This window comes from Takifugu rubripes, chromosome 3 (genome assembly GCF_901000725.2).
Source record: "Takifugu rubripes chromosome 3, fTakRub1.2, whole genome shotgun sequence".
Lineage (NCBI taxonomy): Eukaryota > Metazoa > Chordata > Actinopteri > Tetraodontiformes > Tetraodontidae > Takifugu > Takifugu rubripes.
Window position 1 is genome coordinate 1,411,183 of NC_042287.1, and position 21,692 is coordinate 1,432,874.

A 21,692-nucleotide genomic window follows, 5' to 3' on the forward strand; every position below is an offset into this window, starting at 1 on the left:
CAGGAGTGATGATGTCATTGTCTTCGATGGTGGTGGCAGTTGTCCCGCAAGGACATGTGATGATGTCCCACGTTTGTGACGAGACTCCGCCTCCTTTGGCAGTTTGTTTTTCTGCTTCGGTCAAGTGCTTTTTTTGTTGTTGGGGGACCACACACACCCAGAATCCCGATTTCGTGCCTTCCCAAGACTACCCGGGTTCTGAGTCTGGACTCTCTGAAGTGGACCGGGAATGTAGCCAGTCGGGACGTGAGCTGATTGAGGAACAAGGAAGTGGTTGTAAAAACAGTCAGGCAGGTTCACGCTGCCTCCAGGACGTCCTCCATGGTCTTTAGCTCATTCTAAGATCTAAAGACCACCATCAGTCCCTCCTTCCCTCGTCTCGTGGGTCCTCGTCCATGTCGCCTGTTGGGTTCGTCAAGAGTTCCTTCTTCATTTTTGAAGTTTTTGTCATAGACCCCACAACGTCCAGCCTGTGTTTTGACTCATATGTTTCATAAATCTGAGGAATTCTTCAGTGTTCCGTCTGTCTGATTCAGCCCTGAGGGACGTGTAGAGGCTGCACTTTCTGTTTCCTGTTTCACACACACACACACATGCACACACACACACACACATGCGCGCACACGCACACACAGCTGCAGCCTCTCAGTGGCAGTGATGCTGCACAGATGAAGATGCACAAAAGAGAGGAAGACAACAATGTTCTGTCCTCTTTCCTTCTTGTCCATTCATTTATTTCCCATCATGCCTTCACACACAGCGCGGCACAACACACACTTCTCTGTTTATGGTAACATTTGTTTTGAACTCGGTTTTGACGTGACGCCGGACCAAGATTGAGGCTGTCTTTATGAGCTTGACCGCCAGGGGGCACCAACGAGCGCAAGCTTTCTTCACGTCCAACTTTAGAATGATAAAGTGTGATGATAAAAAACGTTAATCGCACTCTGCTTTAACTCATTAAATGTTCCTACTGAGCTGACTTGGAGTTGGTGCGGTTCTCCTGTGTCTGCAGGCATTAGCATGTAGCATGTAGCATGTTCTGTCTGACCCGGGGCTGAGGTCTGCAGGCAGCAGTCACTTGTTATCAGCCAGTGACAGGAAATGAACGAGGGATGATGTGATGGAAGAGCAGCTGGTGCTCGTTAAAGCTGATGATAACTTAATAAAAGACCAGCCAGACTTTAAACAAACAGGTTAAACGCCACGTTTGTTTTCGCTCATCCTTTCTTTTTCTGTCCTGACCATCTTTATCTTCTCTTTCATTTCCTCCTGATCTTTTCCCACTGTAAAAAAAATTGTTTGAAATGTTGTTTTCGTCCATTAACGAAAACTTTCACAAGTCCCTTCTTTCATCCTTTCACATTGCTGGTAGCTGTATCATGTGTCTCCGCTCCTTCCACAGCTTTTCCACGTTGCCTACGTGCTGGTCAAGTTTGCAAACTCCCCTCGTCCTGATCTTTGGGTTTTGGAGAGGTCAGTCGACTTTGGGCAGACGTACCGACCCTGGCAGTTCTTTGCCTGTAAGTACACACACACACACACACACACACACGAGTCCTTACGTCCAGATGTTTCCCAGTCAGATTCCATGAGTGTCTCTTCATGCTTTGCTAAGCTCTTCAGGGGTTTCTCTTTAATTCTTCCTTTCATTTCGGGGTTGAACAGAACAAACGGCGCAGCCCATCGGCTGGGGAGGGGTGGGTGTGTCTGTTCTTAGTCTAGGTGTGTTGACCAGAACGTCCAGGCCTGATTGGTGACAGGTAAAAGCTTGATGTTGTTGTTGGAACGTTGAGCTTCTCACTTCTTTTTTTTGTACCTCAACTGTCCGTTCCTACTTTTGTCCATGGAACTCTTGGAGGTCTTGGACCTCCTGGCATCTGGTTGCTTTTCCACAGACATCCGTGAATGGTCCGACGCTTCCATGGAACTGGATTGCCGCATTCAGAAATATTCAATGATCTCAGCTCTTTCATCCATGTTGTTGTGATTAGCACCTCTTTAGCCGACCCAGAATGCATCAGGCTGTGTTCCTGACTTGTTGACCAGTTGAAGGAGTTGTGCAACACACGCCATCAATGATGTTTGAGTGTAACTGTGATGCTGAAGCACCATCAGAGTATCGAAGGCCATGCTAACAGTTAACGCTAGCTGTACTGAATGTTAGCATTGATTTGTTATTACCCTAAGGAGAAAATAATCATTTGTTTTACCTAATGCATGAAATCAGTCATTAAAGTCTTTGTGGCGTTCATGTTTTGACTTGTCACTACGTGACACACAAAGTTGTTAGAACTGATTGAATTGAATCATTAGCTAGCAACAGATCCACTCGCAAACACGTCGGTGAAGAAACTTCTTTGGACGAAATGAGAAGGATCAAACGGGAGTCGTCTGTAAAACGTTCAAAAACGACAATGACATCATGACTGGATTACGGACCGGATTACATTAAATGCCAAATATCCGATTTACTGTAGACGATGAGAGCCAAAAATGAATTACCGGTACTCTTCATACCGCCTCTTGCTACGTTAATTTTGCAGAGTTTACAGACTCGACACATGTTTTTTGCCTTAAGTATCAGTGCGAGTACCGAGTACCGATGCTTTGAAATAAGGCTGGTATCGGGCTGATACCTGGTATTAGTATCGGTACCCTAAGTAGTGACGGGCAAGTACACTGGTACTGATGTCAGTCAGCTGTTGTTGCGACGATATCGAAGTTAACCTGTGTGTGTGTGTGTGTGTGTGTGTGTGTGTGTGTGTGTGTAGCTTCTAAGACCGAGTGTATTGAACGATTTGGGCAGAGGACCATCGAGAGGATCAACAATGATGATGACATCATCTGCACCACAGAGTATTCCCGAATCGTCCCGCTGGAAAACGGAGAGGTAAAATATTCTGGCTTCAAATGACTTCATATAAATAATGTTGACCCTGTTTTTCATCCATGATCATGTAATCCACATGATGTGGGGCCAATCTTGGACCATGTTAATGCTGTGTTCTCCTGACGGGGTGATCATGTGATCCTTGTCTTTATGGCACGCCGGTCTTGCTCTCGTGGGTTTCTATAATAACGGGATCCTCTGACCCGAGGGATCACACGTTCCTGCTGATCACCCGATCCCAAGGAACTGGTTCACCTTGTGTTCCTCATGGCGCTGCTACTCGTGGTCATGTGATCGGGAGCCAGACGCTCACTCTTTGGACATGTGTTTGTTGTCAACCTGTTTTTTTATTGATGGCGGGATCCTGATCCTCCCCTTTAGATCGTCGTGTCTCTGGTTAACGGTCGGCCCGGAGCCTTGAACTTCTCCTACTCACCGGTTCTCCGCGACTTCACCAAAGCCACCAACATCCGTCTGCGTTTCCTGAGAACCAACACCCTGCTGGGCCACCTGATGGGTAAAGCCCTGCGAGACCCCACCGTCACTCGCCGGGTGAGAAACACGACTCCTTCGGAAAGTCCACTGGAATATTGCTGGATGGGGTGATGTCTCAACTTTGAGGGGTCAGTCCATTATTTTCTGTCCCCAGAAGTTCCAGTAACAGTTAGAAGAATCTCTATTTTAGTGGACAAACATTTCAAACCTCTTCAATAGGCCAAGATCTAATTATTTTGACCAACTCTGTGTCTTAAGGCTCGTGTCTGACACCATAAAGGAAGAACCGAACCAAGATTCTATTCTGTCATCAAAGAGTCATAAAAGCTAGTTTACTTAGCATAGCACATGCTACCCACGTTCATCTGTGTAACCTGGAGCATCACCGTGGTTCTGGAGCATCACTGTGGTTCTGGAGCATCATTGTTGTTCTGGAGCATCAGTGTGGTTCTGGACCATCATTGTTGTTCTGGAGCATCAGTGTGGTTCTGGACCATCAGTGGGGTTCTGGAGCATCACTGTGATTCTGGAGCATCAGTGTGGTTCTGGAGCATCAGTGTGGTTCTGGAGCATCATTGTTGTTCTGGAGCATCACTGTGGTTCTGGAGCATCACTGTGGTTCTGGAGCATCATTGTTGTTCTGGAGCATCACTGTGGTTCTGGAGCATCATTGTTGTTCTGGAGCATCACTGTTGTTCTGGAGCATCACTGTTGTTCTGGAGCATCACTGTGGTTCTGGAGCATCACTGTTGTTCTGGAGCATCACTGTGGTTCCGGAGCATCAGTGTGGTTCTGGAGCATCACTGTGATTCTGGAGCATTACTGTGGTTCTGGAACATCATTGTTGTTCTGGAGCATCACTGTGATTCTGGAGCATTACTGTGGTTCTGGAGCATCACTGTGGTTCTGGAGCATCACTGTGGTTCAGGAGCATCACTGTGGTTCTGGAGCAGCATTGCAGTAATATACATGTTCAGGATGTTTCCACATTTTATTCAGAAACTTTAACGATGAGATGAAAAAGGTGCAGGTTAGTTAGTTAGTTAGTTAGTTAGTTAGTTAGTTAGTTAGTTAGTTAGTTAGTTAGTTAGTTAGTTAGTTAGTTAGATGACTATTACTCACACAGTATTTCTACTGCAGTATTACTACAGTATCAAAGACATCAGTATCGGAGGAAGATGTGTGTGTAATGGACACGCTGAGGCCTGCAATGCCAAGGACCCCAACGACCCCTACAAGTAAGACAGAGCGCAAAACGGTGTGTGTATGTGTGTGTGTAAAAGAAAGACATGCAAGTCCCTCATAAAAAGTTGTACAGTGTGTCATTACTAAAATGTATCCATGTGTTTTTCACTTTATGATCTACAGACTAAATATTGTGTCTGTGTGTGTGTGTGTGTGTGTGTGTGTGTGTGTGTGTGTGTGTGTGTGTGCGTGTGTGTGTGTGTGTGTGTGTGCGCTCCAGGCTTTTGGTTTAAGCTGTCATTATATTAGTCAGACTCTAACATTCACCACAATTATTTCTCTCTCTCTCTCTCTCTCTCTCTCTCACACACACACACACACACACACACACACACACACACTGAATTCACAGGCATGTTGAGGCAGTGCTATAATTTTAATCTTTCCGTGTTGTGGGGGGGCTCTGTCATTAATCCTGTATGCACAAAAACAGGCGGATGTACAGGTGGTTCATCACTGCCTGTTCTGTCAACAGTCTTCCTTCGGAAAAAAGAGGCTGTTCTACCATAAAGCAGACAATCAACTGTTCCTTTGATGTGTGTGTGTGTGGGGGGGGGGGGGGGGGTTTGTGTGTGTGTGTGTGTGTGTGTGTGCCTTGTCCCTCTTGTTTTCAACAAGCTTCCTACCATCAATAGGGTCAGACTGACCACACCCAACCTCACAGAACTCTACAACAGGTCCATTACATGTCTTACAATCATCAGCTGAACATGACACCTCACACACACCAAATTTCCCCTTGGGGACAAATACAGAAACGTTGGATGGAGACTGTGTGTGTGTGTGTTTGAGAGAGAAAGAGAGAGCGAGTGAGGTAGAAAGGGAAATTTTAACTTGTTAAAAAGTTGACTGTTTAGGAGTCCAGTGGTAGCGTGGGGAAACATTTTGTGCAGTATTGGAAAATATTTGTATATTGTTACACACACTCCTTAACACACACACCCATGTTCCTCTTTTTGTTGACAGGCTACAATGTGACTGTCAGCACAACACCTGCGGTGTTTCATGTGATCAGTGCTGTCCAGGATACAGACAGTTACCATGGAAACCAGCCACGACCTACAGTGCCAATGAGTGTGAACGTGAGTACACTGCGACACCTTTGTGTCTGTCTGATTCGATAACATGGTTTGAAACATAAAATAAACATCACATATTGTGAAAGTATTTAACTCAACTGGAATTGGAAATAAAAAGGAAGCCATGGAGAAGGACTATCGGCCAACCTCGAAAAAATTCTGGCAACCATCCTGAGCCTCAGGAGGAGGAAGCTCTGCTTACGCTCTGTGTAGTGCCAACGGAGACGTTCTGACCTCAACTGGGGATATTTTTGGACGATGGATGGAAGATTTTGAGGAGCACCTCAATCCCATTGTCACGCCTTCCACTGAGGGAGTAAGGGCTGGGGACTCTGAGGAGGACTCTGCCAAAGTCCCTCCACTGAGGGAGTAAGGGCTGGGGACTCTGAGGTGGACTCTGCCAAAGTCCCTCCACTGAGGGAGTAAGGGCTGGGGACTCTGTGGAGGACTCTGCCAAAGTCCCTCCACTGAGGGAGTAAGGGCTGGGGACTCTGAGGAGGACTCTGCCAAAGTCCCTCCACTGAGGGAGTAAGGGCTGGGGACTCTGAGGAGGACTCTGCCAAAGTCCCCAAAGTAGTTAGGTGGCAAGGCTTAGGGGGTGGATGAGATCTGTCCTGAGTACCTCAAGTTTCTGGATGTTGTATCGCTGTCCTGGCTGACATGTCTCGAGTCGAGGACAGTGCTGCAAGAGTGGCCACCCGGGGTGGTGGTACCTCTTTTTAAAAGGGGGACCAGGGGGTGTGTTCCAACTAAAGGGGAATCACACTCCTCAGCCTCCCTGGGAAGGTCTACGCCAGGGTACTGTAGAGGAGAATTTAGTCTCTACTTGAACCCTGGATTCAGGAGGAACAATATGGTTTTGGTCCTGGCCGTGGAAAACTGCACCAGCTCTATACCCTCCACAGGGCACTTGGGGGTTCATGGGAGTTTGCCCAATCGCTCAACATGTGTTTTGTTGATCTGGAAAAGGCATTTGACCATGTCTCTGGGTGTATTTTATGGGAGGTGCAGAAGTAGACAGAATATCTAGGTGTAGCCAGGGGCCGGAGGGAGTCCGGTTTGGGAACCACAGGATTTCATCCTTGCTTTTTCCAGATGATGTTGTCCTGTTGGCTTCCTTAAACTAGAACCTCCGGCATGTACTGGGGCGGTTTGCCGCTGAGTGCGAAGCAGGTGGGATAAAAATGAGCACCTCCATGGTTCTCAACCGGAAAAGGGTGGTTTGCCCTCTACAGGTTGGTGGAGAAGTCCTGCCTCAGGTGGAGGAGTTCAGATATCTCGAGTGAGGGAAGGATGGAGCGTGAGTTTGATAGGCGGATCGGTGCAGCTTCTGCAGTTATGCAGTCGATTTACTGGACCGTCCTGGTGAAGAGAGAACTTCGCTGCAAGGCGAAGCTCTCGATTTACCGGTAGTCTATGCTCTACTCTCACCTGTGGTCATGAACTTTGGGTAATGATCGAAAGAACAAGATCATGGATACAAGCAGTTGAAATGAGTTTCGTGTGCAGGGTGGCTGGGCACTCCCTTAGAGATAGTGTGAGAAGTTCAGTCACTCGAGAGGAGTCAAATGCGGTGGCTTGGGCATCTGTTTTGGATGGACACCTCTCTAGGGAGGTGTTCCAAGCATGTCCCACCAGGAGGACGCCCCAGGGAAGACCCAGGACATGCTGGAGACATTATATCTCTCGGCTGGCCTCAGGATACTCCCTGAAGAGCTGGAGGAAGTGTCTGGGGAGAGGGAAGTCTGGTCATCTCTGGTAAATGTTACCGCCAAGGCTGAGAACTTGCAGTAGTTTGCCAGTAGTTTTGTCAGTGGTACATCTGGATTGTAAAAACAGTAATGAGCTTTGCTGTCTTCTGCAGCTGTTGTATATTGATTGGTTATCAGAGTTGGTGTTATCACGACTCTGCTTCCCTTCACACGTCTGTTATCACTGCTGCAGTTAAATTTACCACAGCACAACATGGCAGACAGGCAGGGGGCTGATAACATCAACCACACCAGCACTGAATGTGGACCTGAGCTTTTTTCTTGGTAACAAGTCTGGAAGGAAACCAAACAACTTTATCGTTGATCCCTTTGCTGTCGCGGCTGTGGGGTTTTCCCCTTCCTGTCCTGAGGGGGGCAGCGTCTGCGTAGGCCTCCCAAGTAATCAACAAGGCGCTCTTTGCAGCCGGAGCAGGTGAACAAACGTGGCGCTACTCTATCTTCATTCGTCTGTTTAAAAGTGAAGCGCTTGACTTCTCGTGGAGCTCTCGGTGGAGGAGCTGCCGTTCCTCAGCTGGCACCTCTCAGACGCCCCCGTCTGGTTAGAGCCAAGCATGATGGAGGAAATGTGGAGGTTTTACAGACACACAAGTGGTTCCAGAAGACAGTTGGGAGGGTCCGAATTGAACTGCAAAGTTCTCGGCGTTCGTCATCAACATGTTTGACTGATGTGTTCACTGGTGGGTCGGCAGTGAAATCCTGAGGTCCGCTACAAAAAAGGTCTTTGTAGAAACAGCTGTTGTCACGCGGCAGCACTGTGAACTCATTCCCAGAGCTCCCCAGGAACTCATCATTAGGTTCTGCTCCGTCTGTGAAGTCAAAATGTCACATGTTGCAACAGACACGCAGCAGGTGTTCCAGCACCGGAGCGTGTTTGTTAGCTCACGTCATAAAACCATCTATCTTTCCATCTTGGGCTTCGTTGTCAAACAAACATTTTATTACGTTTTAGTAAATGTGCGAAAACCAGAAATAAAGTTTCTTCTTTCCTTGGGATGAACAGTTAAATGGCCACTTCCTGTTTGATGCCAGGAAGCAGCAAACAGGAAGTCAGCCAGCGGTGGCGTCGGCCGCCATCTTTGTCATCATCCCTGGTCTTGACTGCGTTTGATGTTTTTCCCAGCATGCAACTGTCACCGCCACTCGTTCGACTGTTACTACGATCCTGAGGTGGATCAGAGGAGAGGAAGTCTGGACGCCCATGGACACTACAGAGGGGGCGGAGTCTGTCTCAACTGTCAGGTTAGCAGCACAGCATAGCCACGATAGCGGTTCCATCTTCTGCTCTTTGTTCTGGGAGGATAAAATATTGGGAATATCAGAGAAAATTGTAACTGTTGTATGAATGGACGCTAAGTTCAATAACTAACAGGATTATTACTGTAGTTCATTGAGCATTTCTGTATCTATCTCTGTTTTTTGATTTGTCTTTCATACGTTTAGCATCACACAACTGGGGTGAACTGTGAGCGCTGCATCCCCACCTACTACAGATCACCTGACTACACCCTGGACTCCTCATTGGCCTGTTCTCGTGAGTGACAGCTGTCAGTCAGATCATGTTTCGTTCGCCGCCAACCGCTACGAGTCTGGAAGACCAACTCTGTGTGTGTGTGTGCGGGTGTGTGTGTGTGTGTTCTCCAGGTTGCGAGTGTGATTCCGAGTTCATGGACGGTACCTGTGAAGACTTCACCGGTCGGTGTTTCTGTAAGGTCAACTTCAGCGGTGAAAGCTGCGACCAGTGCGCCAGCGGCTTCATCAACTTCCCACACTGTTACCGTGAGTGACGTTGCCGTGGCAACGGCCCGTCCAGTCTTCTTCCTCCTTGGCTCACGAGTGCTGAGCTATTGGGTTTGGTGTTTTGCTGATTTTATCACCAGTGGTGATGACAAGTTAAAATAAATGGGCGGAGTTAAAGAGCGCAAAAGCAGAAAGAAAGCCTTCAGCTGCTCGAGCACTAGCCTAGCATCGATTAGCCTCCAATTTTTCTTACGCGTAAGGTATATTTTTGTTTTCTACTCAGCCATCCCCACGTACCCCACCGACAACAACAACAGTGAGGCCAAGCCAGCTGGAGAGATCATCAGTGAGTGGATCCCCTCCTCTCTGGATCGGTTTTGGTGAACTCTCCGTATTTACAGCGGACATTTGCTCTGTGCAGACTGTGAGTGCAGCGCAGCCGGTACCGTGGATAACTCCTGCAGGCCGCACCCTCAGACCAGGACCTGCATCTGCAAACTGGGTTTTACTGGGGACCACTGTGACACCTGCGCTGCAGGATTCCACGGACTCAACTGCCAGGGTCAGACACTCCGACATAGATATAGGAAATTAATCACACACACATACAGAACTGAACAGAAGGTTTGTGGTCAGACGAGTGTTCGGTTTCTGTCACCAAGACAGTGCATTGTCTCAGATAAGCTCCGCCCCCCCCAGAGACAAAACTCTTGATCTGATTTGTGTCTGGCCACACAGCCTGTCAGTGTTCTGGTCCTGGCTGTCTGGATGGGTTATGTGACACACTGACCGGGCAGGGTGTGTGTCGGACCGGTTTCCAGGGTTATGAGTGTGACCAGTGTGCACCGGGATACTACAACTACCCTCTCTGTCAATGTGAGTCCAACAATAGCTGTGCAGAGGTGTGTGTCTGAGCTTCCACGAGCGCTTATGTCACATAATCCCTGTGTGTGTGTGTGTGTGTGTGTAGTGTGTGGTTGCAGCTCTGTGGGGTCCTTACCTGAGGTGTGTGATGCATCAGGTCATTGTCTGTGTAAACCAGAATTTGATGGTCCTCGATGTGAACAGTGCAAATCTGGATTCCACTCTTACCCCAACTGCCAGGGTAGGTACTCCCCCCCCGCCCTCACACACACACACACACACACACACACACACACATGTCGAGGAGCTATGTGGGCTTTATTCTCAGCTGCGTCTCCTGTTTTCCCAGTGTGCACCTGTGATCCTCACACCTCACTGGACATCAGCTGCACCACATCAGGTCATTGCCGCTGTCAGCCCAATTACAGCGGTGCATCATGTGATCAGTGTGCTCCTGGTTACTACGGTTACCCCAGCTGCACACGTACGTGTTAAAGGGGGTGGGTCACGGGTGGCTCTGTGGTGGAGCCAGGCAAATTCCTTGAGCGTGTCGTGTGTTTTGTGCAGCCTGCCAGTGTTCTGCAGAGGGTTCACACTACAGCAGCTGCGACGGTGTCACCGGTCAGTGTGTTTGTCGAGCTGGTGTGGTCGGACGCAGGTGCGACGCGTGCACGCAGGGATCGTATGGCTTCCCCAGCTGTGACGGTAACAATGCCCACACCCAGCACACAGGCAGAGAGGGGGGGGGAGGGCAACTAGCTAATAATGGATGTCGTTGTTGTGCCAGCTGCTACCTGCCATCCTGCCGGCTCGATGCAGCATGTTCTGCAGCCGCCCGTGGTAAGTTCGCCCGTTGCATCTCCGTCGTTCCTTGTTCAACGCTGCGCCGAACGGCGACCTCTGTACAACCGGCTGTGTGCACTTGTGGTGTTTTCAGGGTCGGTGTGAGTGCCGTCGTCACGTCGAGGGTCCCGCCTGTGACAGATGTAAACCTCTGTACTGGAAGCTGTCACCTGATATTCCTGATGGGTGCTCTGGTCAGACACACTCCATCGCCCCACATGCAACAGTTTCAATGAGTTAATGACATAAACTAAACTCTGTGTATGTGTGTGTGTGTCCTTGCAGACTGTGACTGCAACACTGCAGGTACTCTGAGCGGTGTAGCAGAGTGTGCACAGGTGAGTTCATCACAAGGTCAACCACTGTTGCTACTGTTGCGTCATGCTAACTTGGGCTGGTGTTGCTAACAGGACAGTGGTCAGTGTCACTGTAAGCCCAACGCCTGCAGTGGGACCTGTTCCACCTGTAAGGATGGTTTCTACAACCTGCAGCAGCAAAACTACTTTGGCTGTCAGGGTGGGTGTTCTTCACGCTTGGGATCTCGTCAGATTACGACGTTAGCGTACTAATGTTCTTGTGTGTGTTCCCTCAGGGTGCCAGTGTGATGTTGGAGGCTCCGAAGGTCGAGCATGTGGAGACGGAAACGGCCGTTGTGGATGCCGACCAAACGTGGAGGGACCCAAGTGCAACGTGTGAGTGTAACAGACTCCTGTTGCCTGGAAACCCCTGAGAGTTTTCTCAGAATTTAGACTGTTTTAGGAATTTTAAGGATTATTTTCCTCAGGATTCGTGGAAAGAGAGGAAAGGAAACCTCCTTGTTGTTTCCTGCACACTTGGTTTGTTTCTTCTCTGAGTTTTTGTCTTGGAGACGCCTGATTGACCGTTTTCAGCAGGAACGTTGATTGTTGTAGCATTAGCCTTTGGATTAGCATTAGCTCTGTGTTTGCAGACCTCGGAGGGACCATTATTTCCCTGACCTCCACCATCTGAAGTTTGAGATTGAAGAGGGAACTACACCTGAAGGCCGACCGGTGCGGTTTGGCTACAACCTCCAGGAGTTCCCTGACTTCAGCTGGCGAGGTTACGCTCAGATGTCGCCCATCCAGGTATGACCACGGCTCGGTGTGCGTCTCACTAATAATTCCCCAACCAACCATGGTAGGACAGGACTGTGACCCATCATGGTGCATGAAATAACCCTCCCCTCCCCCGTTCAATTCATGGTTCTGAGAAGACAAACGCCGGGTTCACACTGGACCCGGAAGCATAGCGAAATTCCCGCTCGATCCTCAGCCAATTTCTCCGCGTGTGTGTTTTGGATACACCAAAAATAGTATCGCGGCGTTTTATTTTAAAAATGACTTTGACTTCCTGCCAGGCGACGCCATCACTCGTGGCTCGCGCACAAAATCGCGCCAATCGCAGCCAGTGGCGGCGCTTCGGCTGGTGTGAATGACACAATCCGTTAACGTGGACTCTGACATAAAAAAAACCCGGCGCCTCGCGGCACTTGGCGGCGCCTCCGTGTCCAGCGTGAACCCGCCGTAAGGTTCCTTTGTATGGTGAAGGATTTAAGCTCTTGCTTCTGGTCTGCTTTTCTCTTGTTCTCTTCTCCACTCTGTGTTTTCCTGCTGCCTTGCTCACCGGTCCTCTGGCAGTCCAGAGTGTTGGTGTGTGTGTCGGTTGGCTCTCCGGACCTCTTCCATGTCGTGCTGCACTATGTTAACCGGGCCTCTGCAGAAGTTCTGGGAAGGGTTTTGGTTCTGGAGGGTGAATGGAGCTCCTACTGTGCCAACTGTGAGTGTTGCCAAACAGGAAGTGTTCTGCCAGGCTCTTGTGGTGATTGGTGGTTAGTCTCGATGGGCGTGGCTAGTCTTAGTGGGCGTGGCCTCTGCAAATCCTCCTGCTGCCTCTGCTGCTGCTGCTCAACTTTCTCCTCCTTCTCCTCCAAAACCTTCTCGCTCACATATCAGTTCAGGACGTTAACCTTTCTGTCTGCTCCTCTTCTTCTCTTTTCCTCTTGCTCCTCCTCTTTTCTCCACCTCCATCTTCTTTTCTCCACTGTGTCTCTCTTCCTGTCCTCTTCACTGTGGCTTATCCCTCCTTGCTCCTCTCCATGTTCCTCTGTTCTTCTGCCCATCCTTCACGTTCTTCTCGTCTTCTACTTGTCCTCCTTCCCTTGCACCATCTCCTCTTCCTTCCTTTTCTCCTTACTCTCCTTTCTCCTTCTCCTACCTCCTCCACTCCCATTTTCTCCTTTCTCCTCTGTGTTTCTGCACCTTCCCCCTCTTTGCTCCTCCTGTAGACTGCAGTGAAGCTTCAGGTTCACATCAGCGAGGCAGACGTCTTTCTGACTCGCTTCATTCTCAGATACATGAACCTTGAAGGCTCCACCTCCAATGGTAAAATAACAGCCTCTCAGGCCGAGCGCACAGGTAGGTCTCCACCAATCACAGCAGAGCATCACCATGACGCTGACCTTCACGTCTCTTCTCAATAGATCTGAACCAATCAGTGACTCACGTTTTACATGCTTCAGGTTCTGAACAGTCCAAGCAGATTGTCTTTGCTCCCAGCCTGGAACCAAAGTTCGTCAATGTCCCCCAGAACAACTTTGTGGAACCTTTTGTTCTGAACCCTGGAACCTGGACTGTCGTGATCGAAGCAGAAGGAATCCTGCTGGTGAGCGTTTTACCAGGACACCTCAAGATCATCTCCAGTTCTGTTTCAGGGTTGTGATTATTTTCTGTTCTTCTTCCTCTCCATCAGGATTACCTGGTCTTGTTGCCCAGCGCCTACTACGAAGCCCCCATCCTGCAAATGCGAGTCACCGACCCCTGTTCTTACATCTCTGGACCTGACAGCAGCCAAAAGTACAAACTATACTGTGACTGTGGAGTCACAGCTCGAAATTCGCTTGTTCTTCTTCTCACTTGAGGAGAAAGTCTGAAACGCTGATGTTTTTTTGGTGGGCGTGTCTCCAGCTGTCTGCTGTACAGGTATCTGTCTCTTCACTCCGCCCCCTCCATCTCTGGAAACGACGCCAGCTGTGTGAATGACAACCATTTGCCACACCCATGCCCAACTGAGAGAGTGACCCCCCGCCATCCCGACATGGCGGTGTGTAGCGGTAACGATGTGAGTGAGCGCCGACAGGAAGTGTCCAGGTTGTTTTGACTCTTGGGGGGCACTGACTGGTGTTTCTGGGCACAGCTGACGGTTGAGCTGCGAAGCCGTCTGCCATCTGCTGGCGACTACGTGCTGGTCATGGAATATTCCAGTGAAGAAGAGTTGCCACAAACGCTGTCTGTTACGGCTAATGTGCCAGGAGCCCGAAGGCATCATCACGGCGTGACACTGCTACACTGTAGATACAGGCAAGAACCCCCCCCCACCCCCGAGATCACCTTTTTGCTGCTTTCAGCCTACTATATCAAGACAACTTGTGTGTGTGTGTATGTGTGCGCGCGCACTTGTAGCTTCCTGTGTCGAGCTGTTGCCATCGACGACCACAACAGAGTAGCAGTCTTGTCCCTCCCTGCAGACACGGAGATCCGAATCACCTCTGAGCGAGCAACATTCTTCTTGGTGAGAGCAGCCGGGATCTGGTTACATGACAGAAGAGATCTGGTCACATGACAGAGCGGCTAGAGACAATAAATGCTAAATTAGGGAATCTTGATGCGGACCTGATCCTGGTATTCGATCTGTTGATCAGTCTGATATCTGTTTGTGCAGCACAAAGTTTTCCTGGTGCCTAAAGATCAGTTCCAGGTGGACTTCATTGAACCTAAGGTCCACTGCATTAACACCCATGGACAGTTCTCACCTGACAGGTAAACCGCCACAAATATGGATCATGTGAGGGTTAAATCTGAACCAAATCAATCTGCATTCCAGCTCTTCGTGCATCCCCTCACGGTTCCAGACACCGTCGGACTCTGTGGTCCTGAAAGAGGGCCAGAATTCCTTGGTTCAGGACGCGTTGCTATCTGTCCCTGTGGCTCCGCCCCCGCTTGCCTCGCACCTCAGCGATGACCCCGTCTGGAGAGGTGGGGACACGCCTCTGCACGGAGCAGACAACGCTGACCATATCCGGCTGGATTCGGCGCAGGTACGCATCCTGGGAGGGAGCCTGACCAAAGTTTAAGTTTAGTTTTTAGTTTTTGGCAAATTTCCCAAAGGTCTGAGAGCATTCACACAACGGGAAGTCATACAAACACACACAAAGCTGTCATACGCGATGTGTTTACCCAGAATGCAGTGGTGTACTCCAGCCGGATCCACGCCTTGGGCCGTTATGTCTTCATCATCCATTATCACCAGCCTCTACACCCCACCTACGCCGTCCAGGTCTACATCAACGGGGGGCGTATCTGGCAGGGTAAGGCCACATCATCTGTTTGGGGGTTCGATTCATGCTAGCTAGTGAACACGCGTGTGTTTCTCTGCCTCCAGGACAATTCAATGCCTCATTCTGTCCACACGCCTACGGCTGTCGGAGTGTCCTGGTCTCTGAGAACCAGATCATCCTGGACGTGACGGACCATGAGCTCCTGGTCACTGTCCAGATCCTTGCTAACAGAACACTCTGGCTGGTGGGTTCCACTCAACAGTTGATCTGCTCTTCTTCCTCTGCAGTTCTTAAAGACACACATACACACACACAGAGCTGACCTGCAATGGTCTCCGTAATGAAATTTATTGATTTCACTCCAAACATCTGTAAATATCAATATTGCCTCGAAATCACTGCGAGCAAATGATCTGCTCATCTGTCTGACTGGCTCTGGTGTTTATGTCAGAAAGGAGGTCAGGCTCCAGCTGCCATCGTGGGGCAGAGTAAAGGCAAGGCTTCTAAAGAACATCCTCAATCTGTAACAGAGGCAGAAATAAGAACCTTAGAAGAACCTTCCAGCGCTTCTGCTGATCCTTCTGCTCTCCAAAGTTTTGTCTCCAGACCATCATCATGGCCACCTTTGATCATCTCAAGTGTGTTTTGTGTGCAGGATTCTGTGCTTGTGGTTCCTGAGGCGAGTTACAGCTCCAGCTTCCTGAACGAAGAACCTCTGGACAGATCTTATGATTTCATCAGCAGCTGTGGCCAGAACAGCTTCGCCATCAGGTCTGTGGCAGGAACTGTGAGCATGAGGAGCTCTGTGCTCGTGGGTTCATCATAGAAAACAGTTCTTTCTTCTCCTACAGTCCTTCTACCTCCTCGTCCTTCTGCCTCGCTTCTGCTGTGTCTCTGTCGGCGTTCTTTAATAACGGCGCCTTGCCGTGCGGCTGCCACGAGGTCGGAGCGGAGAGCGATACCTGCGAGCCTTTCGGCGGCCAGTGCCACTGTCGGCCAAATGTAATTGGTCGAGACTGCAGCACATGTGCCACAGGCTACTGGGGGTTCCCCAACTGCAGACGTGAGTCTCATCTTCTGACCTTTATCAGGGAGTCATGTGACAGAGTATGAATGATGACATCATGAGCATTTATGTCAGAAGACTCTTGAAACATGTTCCAATAATGGTAATTTCTATTTTCATCCCTCCCCAACTCTTATAATCTGGCTGTTGTTCTCTACAGCCCTTAACTGTTGTTTTGCCTCTAAGGATTGTGGGTGTTGTAGTAATCCAGCAGTTGTTCCCTACAGCCCATAACTGCTGTTTTGCCTCTAAGGATTGTGGGTGTTGTAGTAATCCAGCTGTTGTTCTCTGCAGCCTGTGACTGTGGCTCTCGGTTGTGTGAACCGGTGTCTGGTAACTGCATCTGTCCTCCTCGGACCCTGCAGCCTGAGTGCACGCAGTGTGAGCCACAGACATTCGGATGCCACCCTGTGGTTGGTTGCGAGGTGTGTAACTGTTCTCGCCCAGGCGTCACCCTGCCTGACATCAACTGCGACAGGGTTAGCGGACAGTGCAGGTAAAAACGTTAAAAATACTAAACAAACATTCGTATCCTTGGAAGAAGGTAAATATTGACTTTATTTTTTATGTCCATATTTAGATGCAAAAACAACGTTGTTGGTCGTCAGTGTGACCGCTGTGCTCCTGGTTTCCATGGTTACCCTAACTGCAGACCATGTAACTGCAATGAGGCAGGAACCGAGGAGCAAGTGTGTGACTCTGTCTCAGGACAGTGTCTTTGTAAGGTGAGACCACAACGTGGTCCAAGTCCACAGACTTGGTCCAGATCTTCGTCCATTGGAGGGTTGACTAATTTCTACGTCTCCTTTGGTGCTGCAGGAGAATGTTCAGGGTTCTCGATGCGATCAGTGCAAAGTTGGAACGTTCCATTTGGACCCGACCAACCCTAAAGGCTGCACCAGCTGCTTCTGTTTTGGCGCCACTGATCGCTGCCGCAGCTCTGAGAAGAGACGCACCGAGGTTTGACTATTGCTTTAATCTTTGTTCTTCTCACACATGTTTACGTGATCTCTGATCTGGGGTCCTGCAGATCATGAATATGGAGGGATGGGTTCTGCTTGGAGCTGACAGACAGGAAGTCCCGGTTACAGTGTATCCTGGCCAAGACCTTGTAGAGGCTGACCTCAGTGACATTCCAGATGTTTACCAAGATCTCTACTGGCACGCTCCAAAGACATACCTGGGTGACAAGGTGAGAGGGGCAGCCACATGACGGAGCAATGCTAGCAGGCAATGACCACTGTAGCTAGCCGTGATGGTCAATGCATGTGTGCGTTCACCAGACACACACAGGCGCACACACACACACACACACGCCTGCGCAGCAGAGTAACTAATTAGAAGTTAGGACCACCTGGTTGTGCTCATCTTACACTGACAACACAGGTGGATGTTAGCTCGCCACGATGCACCTGTGGGATTTCCAGTTGACAGACAGGTTTGTCCACAAATTTGTAAAGAATTTCCCTGAATGCAGACCAGATGGATTTTGCTCTTCTGGGATGTTCCTTTTAAACCCTCTTTGCTTTTTTCAGGTGTCGTCATATGGAGGTTACCTGAGGTATCGTCTGTACACTCAGACCATGAGAGGAGACGTGTTGTCCCTGCCGGCAGAGGCCTCCAGACCAGACATCCTCCTCAAGGTGCTGGACAGAGTCCTGGGTCTCACTGCAGTCAAACCAAAATGTTCTAACAGCAAATGTTCTGGTTCTTCAGGGAAATCAGATGACGCTGGTCTTCATGGAGAGAGAGTACTCCACACCCGAAGAACCTCACCTGGGGATCGTCCACATCGTTGAGGTAGGAAGGTTCTCAGCGATCAGCAGCAACGGTGCCAAGCAAAGCTGTTACTGAGCATTGATGATGGAGAGCTGCCATTAGAGCTGCCAGTAGAGCTGCCAGTAGAGCTGCCATTAGAGCTGCCTATAGAGCTTCCAGTAGAGCTGCCAGTAGAGCTGCCAGTAGAGCTGCCATTAGAGCTGCCTATAGAGCTCCATTAGAGCTTCCAGTAGAGCTGCCATTAGAGCTGCCAGTAGAGCTGCCAGTAGAGCTGCCTATAGAGCTGCCAGTAGAGCTGCCATTAGAGCTGCCTATAGAGCTTCCAGTAGAGCTGCCAGTAGAGCTGCCAGTAGAGCTGCCATTAGAGCTGCCTATAGAGCTCCATTAGAGCTTCCAGTAGAGCTGCCATTAGAGCTGCCAGTAGAGCTGCCAGTAGAGCTGCCTATAGAGCTGCCATTAGAGCTGCCATTAGAGCTGCCTATAGAGCTGCCAGTAGAGCTGCCAGTAGAGCTGCCAATAGAGCTGCCAGTAGAGCTGCCAATAGAGCTACCAATAGAGCTGCCAGTAGAGCTGCCAGTAGAGCTGCCAGTAGAGCTGCCATTAGAGTTGCCAGTAGAGCTGCCAGTAGAGCTGCCATTAGAGCTGCCAGTAGAGCTGCCTATAGAGCTGCCATTAGAGCTGCCATTAGAGCTGCCAGTAGAGCTGCCTATAGAGCTGCCATTAGAGCTGCCATTAGAGCTGCCTATAGAGCTGCCAGTAGAGCTGCCAGTAGAGCTGCCAATAGAGCTGCCAGTAGAGCTGCCAGTAGAGCTGCCAGTAGAGCTGCCATTAGAGCTGCCAGTAGAGCTGCCAATAGAGCTGCCATTAGAGCTGCCAGTAGAGCTGCCATTAGAGCTGCCAGTAGAGCTGCCAATAGAGCTGCCATTAGAGCTGCCAGTAGAGCTGCCAGTAGAGCTGCCAATAGAGCTGCCATTAGAGCTGCCCTTAGAGCTGCCATTAGAGCTGCCAGTAGAGCTGCCATTAGAGCTGCCAGTAGAGCTGCCATTAGAGCTGCCAGTAGAGCTGCCAGTAGAGCTGCCAATAGAGCTGCCATTAGAGCTGCCATTAGAGCTGCCAATAGAGCTGCCATTAGAGCTGCCAGTAGAGCTGCCATTAGAGCTGCCAGTAGAGCTGCCAGTAGAGCTGCCATTAGAGCTGCCTATAGAGCTTCCAGTAGAGCTGCCAGTAGAGCTGCCAGTAGAGCTGCCATTAGAGCTGCCTATAGAGCTCCATTAGAGCTTCCAGTAGAGCTGCCATTAGAGCTGCCAGTAGAGCTGCCAGTAGAGCTGCCAGCTCCTGACATCAACATTCTTTCTGCCTCCCACCACAGGGAAGTTTCCGTCATGCCCGGACTGGTAACGTGGTGTCTCGTGAGGAGCTGATGATGGTTCTCGCAGCTCTGGACTCTCTCCTGATCCGAGCTCTTCATTCTCAGTTTGCTCACACGGTGTCGCTCCGCGGCGCCGTCTTAGAGGGCGCCAAAACACTCCCCACCGGCCGCCACGCGAACAACGTAGAAATCTGCATGTGTCCCGCCAACTACCTGGGAGACTCGTGCCAGGTAGACTAAGCTGGTTCTTAACAAGTTGGGTGTTTTTGTACGGATTTGGACTGAAATCCTTGTGTGATGTTGGTGCAGGAATGTGCTCCAGGTTACTACAGAGATACCATCGGTCTGTTTCTTGGAAAATGCGTTCCCTGTAACTGCAACGGTCACTCGGACCGCTGTTTGGATGGCTCCGGAACCTGTGTGGTGAGGAAAAAAAACGCTCGCAGCCGCAAAAGCTTCACCAATCACGGCACATTATTTCAATCAGGAGAGTAAAAAAATACCTGTAAAGAGCTGTAAGAAAACATCTGTGAAATATTTGACCTTTGACCCGCAACACCAGGACTTTACAGTCTTCCTCTCTCTTGGTTTCACTCAGATTGAAATTCATATGTATTTACATCTTTACATTTCTCACAATTGACCACTTTTGCACACTTGTTCATCACCCAACAGGATTGTCAACATAACACGGCTGGAGACCACTGTGAGAAGTGTCAGGGTGGTTTCCATGGCAACAGCAGTGTGGATGGCCAGGCGGTGTGGTGCTCCAGCTGTCCTTGTCCGCTCACAGTCCCGTCCAACAAGTGGGTCCTTTTTCCTCCATCTGTACTTCCTGGTGGTGAAGAGCCATTGTAAAACCCCTGCTTGTGTGTGTGTGTGTGTGTGTGTGTGTGTGTGTGTGTGTCTGTCTGTGTCTGTGTGTCTGTGTGTGTGTGTGTGTGTGTGTGTGTAGTTTTGCTGAAGGTTGTGTGCAGAAGAGCGACAGGATGCAGTGTCTGTGCATGGCCGGCTACACTGGAGCCAAGTGTGAACGGTAAATCCTGCTGACATCACCGTGGCAACATCGTCATCACCATGACAGCCAATTAAATCCCAACACCTTACGTCACCGTGCCTTCCCATTTCGGATAAAGTCTAGCAAATCCCTGATGATCATTGATGATCTTTCAAAGCTAAAGCTAACTTCTGCGCTGGCTTCCTCGACTGGATTTGCTTCATTTATTAAAATTTCTTATATTATTAACAAGCCTGATGTGGATACAGGTGTACCCCTGGTTACTACGGCAACCCCATGGTGTTGGGCAGCAAGTGTCAGCCATGCCATTGCCATGGCAACACGGACCCCAACATGCTGTTCACCGACTGTCACCCCCTGACCGGCGAGTGTCTGAACTGCATGCACAACATAGCCGGGCTTCACTGTGACGTCTGCGCTCCAGGTTTCTATGGCGACGCCGTCACTGCCAAAAACTGCACAAGTGAGTGATGGATTTTGAAGCCGTGGTCATGTGACACAAAAAATGCAATTCTTTTCACGTCGTTGCTCCTTTCAGAATGCGATTGCTCTCTGTGTGGAACCGAGTCATGTGACCGTCACACTGGTCAGTGTCACTGTAAAGCTGGAGTCACTGGGAGCCGCTGTGACCGCTGTGAGGTAACACTTTCAGTCCTTTACCAATTCCCACACAGACACCGCTGTTGTGTAGGTGTCAGGAGATGGTCCTAGCTTAGAAGCTTCTTCACCTGTTTCCTAGGAGGGTTCCTTTGGCTTTGACTCCTGCTCCGGTTGTCATTCATGCGACTGTAATGCGTCTGCTGCCCTTGTGGAGCCATGTGACCCCCGAAGCGGTCAGTGTGCCTGCCAGCATGGGGTCAATGGACCCAACTGCAGGCAGTGTGCTCCAGGATTCTGGGACTACGGACCCAACGGATGCAAGCGTGGGTGCAGACGTGACCTGCTAAATTAGCAACGGCGTTCAGTGTTAGCATCTCTTGCTAGGTTTGTCTGTGCTTCTGTAGGTTGCGATTGTCGAGGAGGCCACTGTGATCCCCGAACGGGAGAATGTCGCTGCGCTGAGGGCATGACGGGAAAACAATGCGACACCTGCACACACACCTACAGCATCCCTGTGGAGCAACACAATGTGGTGCACTGTGAAGGTCAGCACGCACACACACACACTGCCACTGGGT

General features: G+C 49.8%; 1 protein-coding gene across 2 annotated transcripts in view; it reads left to right on the plus strand.

Moving 5' to 3' along the window:
• Positions 1 to 21,692, plus strand: part of lama5 (laminin, alpha 5) — a 45,025-nt gene that overhangs the window by 8,997 nt on the left and 14,336 nt on the right. Inside the window, exons 3-48 of one of the 2 annotated variants that reach the window (XM_029834335.1) lie at positions 1,406 to 1,523; positions 2,775 to 2,893; positions 3,275 to 3,445; positions 4,529 to 4,626; positions 5,600 to 5,715; positions 8,605 to 8,723; positions 8,925 to 9,015; positions 9,126 to 9,260; positions 9,505 to 9,567; positions 9,643 to 9,783; positions 9,960 to 10,097; positions 10,192 to 10,326; positions 10,435 to 10,569; positions 10,653 to 10,790; positions 10,873 to 10,925; positions 11,023 to 11,122; positions 11,214 to 11,266; positions 11,339 to 11,444; positions 11,521 to 11,620; positions 11,878 to 12,034; positions 12,587 to 12,725; positions 13,468 to 13,610; positions 13,698 to 13,801; positions 13,913 to 14,066; positions 14,142 to 14,305; positions 14,408 to 14,516; positions 14,667 to 14,764; positions 14,829 to 15,042; positions 15,186 to 15,312; positions 15,387 to 15,526; positions 15,938 to 16,053; positions 16,134 to 16,345; positions 16,643 to 16,844; positions 16,929 to 17,073; positions 17,168 to 17,308; positions 17,379 to 17,540; positions 17,884 to 17,991; positions 18,065 to 18,148; positions 19,497 to 19,727; positions 19,806 to 19,919; positions 20,172 to 20,302; positions 20,452 to 20,532; positions 20,763 to 20,977; positions 21,053 to 21,153; positions 21,254 to 21,437; positions 21,519 to 21,659. In XM_029834335.1, the coding sequence (XP_029690195.1) occupies positions 1,406 to 1,523; positions 2,775 to 2,893; positions 3,275 to 3,445; positions 4,529 to 4,626; positions 5,600 to 5,715; positions 8,605 to 8,723; positions 8,925 to 9,015; positions 9,126 to 9,260; positions 9,505 to 9,567; positions 9,643 to 9,783; positions 9,960 to 10,097; positions 10,192 to 10,326; positions 10,435 to 10,569; positions 10,653 to 10,790; positions 10,873 to 10,925; positions 11,023 to 11,122; positions 11,214 to 11,266; positions 11,339 to 11,444; positions 11,521 to 11,620; positions 11,878 to 12,034; positions 12,587 to 12,725; positions 13,468 to 13,610; positions 13,698 to 13,801; positions 13,913 to 14,066; positions 14,142 to 14,305; positions 14,408 to 14,516; positions 14,667 to 14,764; positions 14,829 to 15,042; positions 15,186 to 15,312; positions 15,387 to 15,526; positions 15,938 to 16,053; positions 16,134 to 16,345; positions 16,643 to 16,844; positions 16,929 to 17,073; positions 17,168 to 17,308; positions 17,379 to 17,540; positions 17,884 to 17,991; positions 18,065 to 18,148; positions 19,497 to 19,727; positions 19,806 to 19,919; positions 20,172 to 20,302; positions 20,452 to 20,532; positions 20,763 to 20,977; positions 21,053 to 21,153; positions 21,254 to 21,437; positions 21,519 to 21,659 (6,046 nt within the window). Of the gene's footprint in view, positions 1 to 1,405; positions 1,524 to 2,774; positions 2,894 to 3,274; positions 3,446 to 4,528; positions 4,627 to 5,599; positions 5,716 to 8,604; positions 8,724 to 8,924; positions 9,016 to 9,125; positions 9,261 to 9,504; positions 9,568 to 9,642; positions 9,784 to 9,959; positions 10,098 to 10,191; positions 10,327 to 10,434; positions 10,570 to 10,652; positions 10,791 to 10,872; positions 10,926 to 11,022; positions 11,123 to 11,213; positions 11,267 to 11,338; positions 11,445 to 11,520; positions 11,621 to 11,877; positions 12,035 to 12,586; positions 12,726 to 13,233; positions 13,364 to 13,467; positions 13,611 to 13,697; positions 13,802 to 13,912; positions 14,067 to 14,141; positions 14,306 to 14,407; positions 14,517 to 14,666; positions 14,765 to 14,828; positions 15,043 to 15,185; positions 15,313 to 15,386; positions 15,527 to 15,937; positions 16,054 to 16,133; positions 16,346 to 16,642; positions 16,845 to 16,928; positions 17,074 to 17,167; positions 17,309 to 17,378; positions 17,541 to 17,883; positions 17,992 to 18,064; positions 18,149 to 19,496; positions 19,728 to 19,805; positions 19,920 to 20,171; positions 20,303 to 20,451; positions 20,533 to 20,762; positions 20,978 to 21,052; positions 21,154 to 21,253; positions 21,438 to 21,518; positions 21,660 to 21,692 lie in introns of both variants that reach the window. The other variant, XM_029834336.1, reaches the window with a different exon arrangement.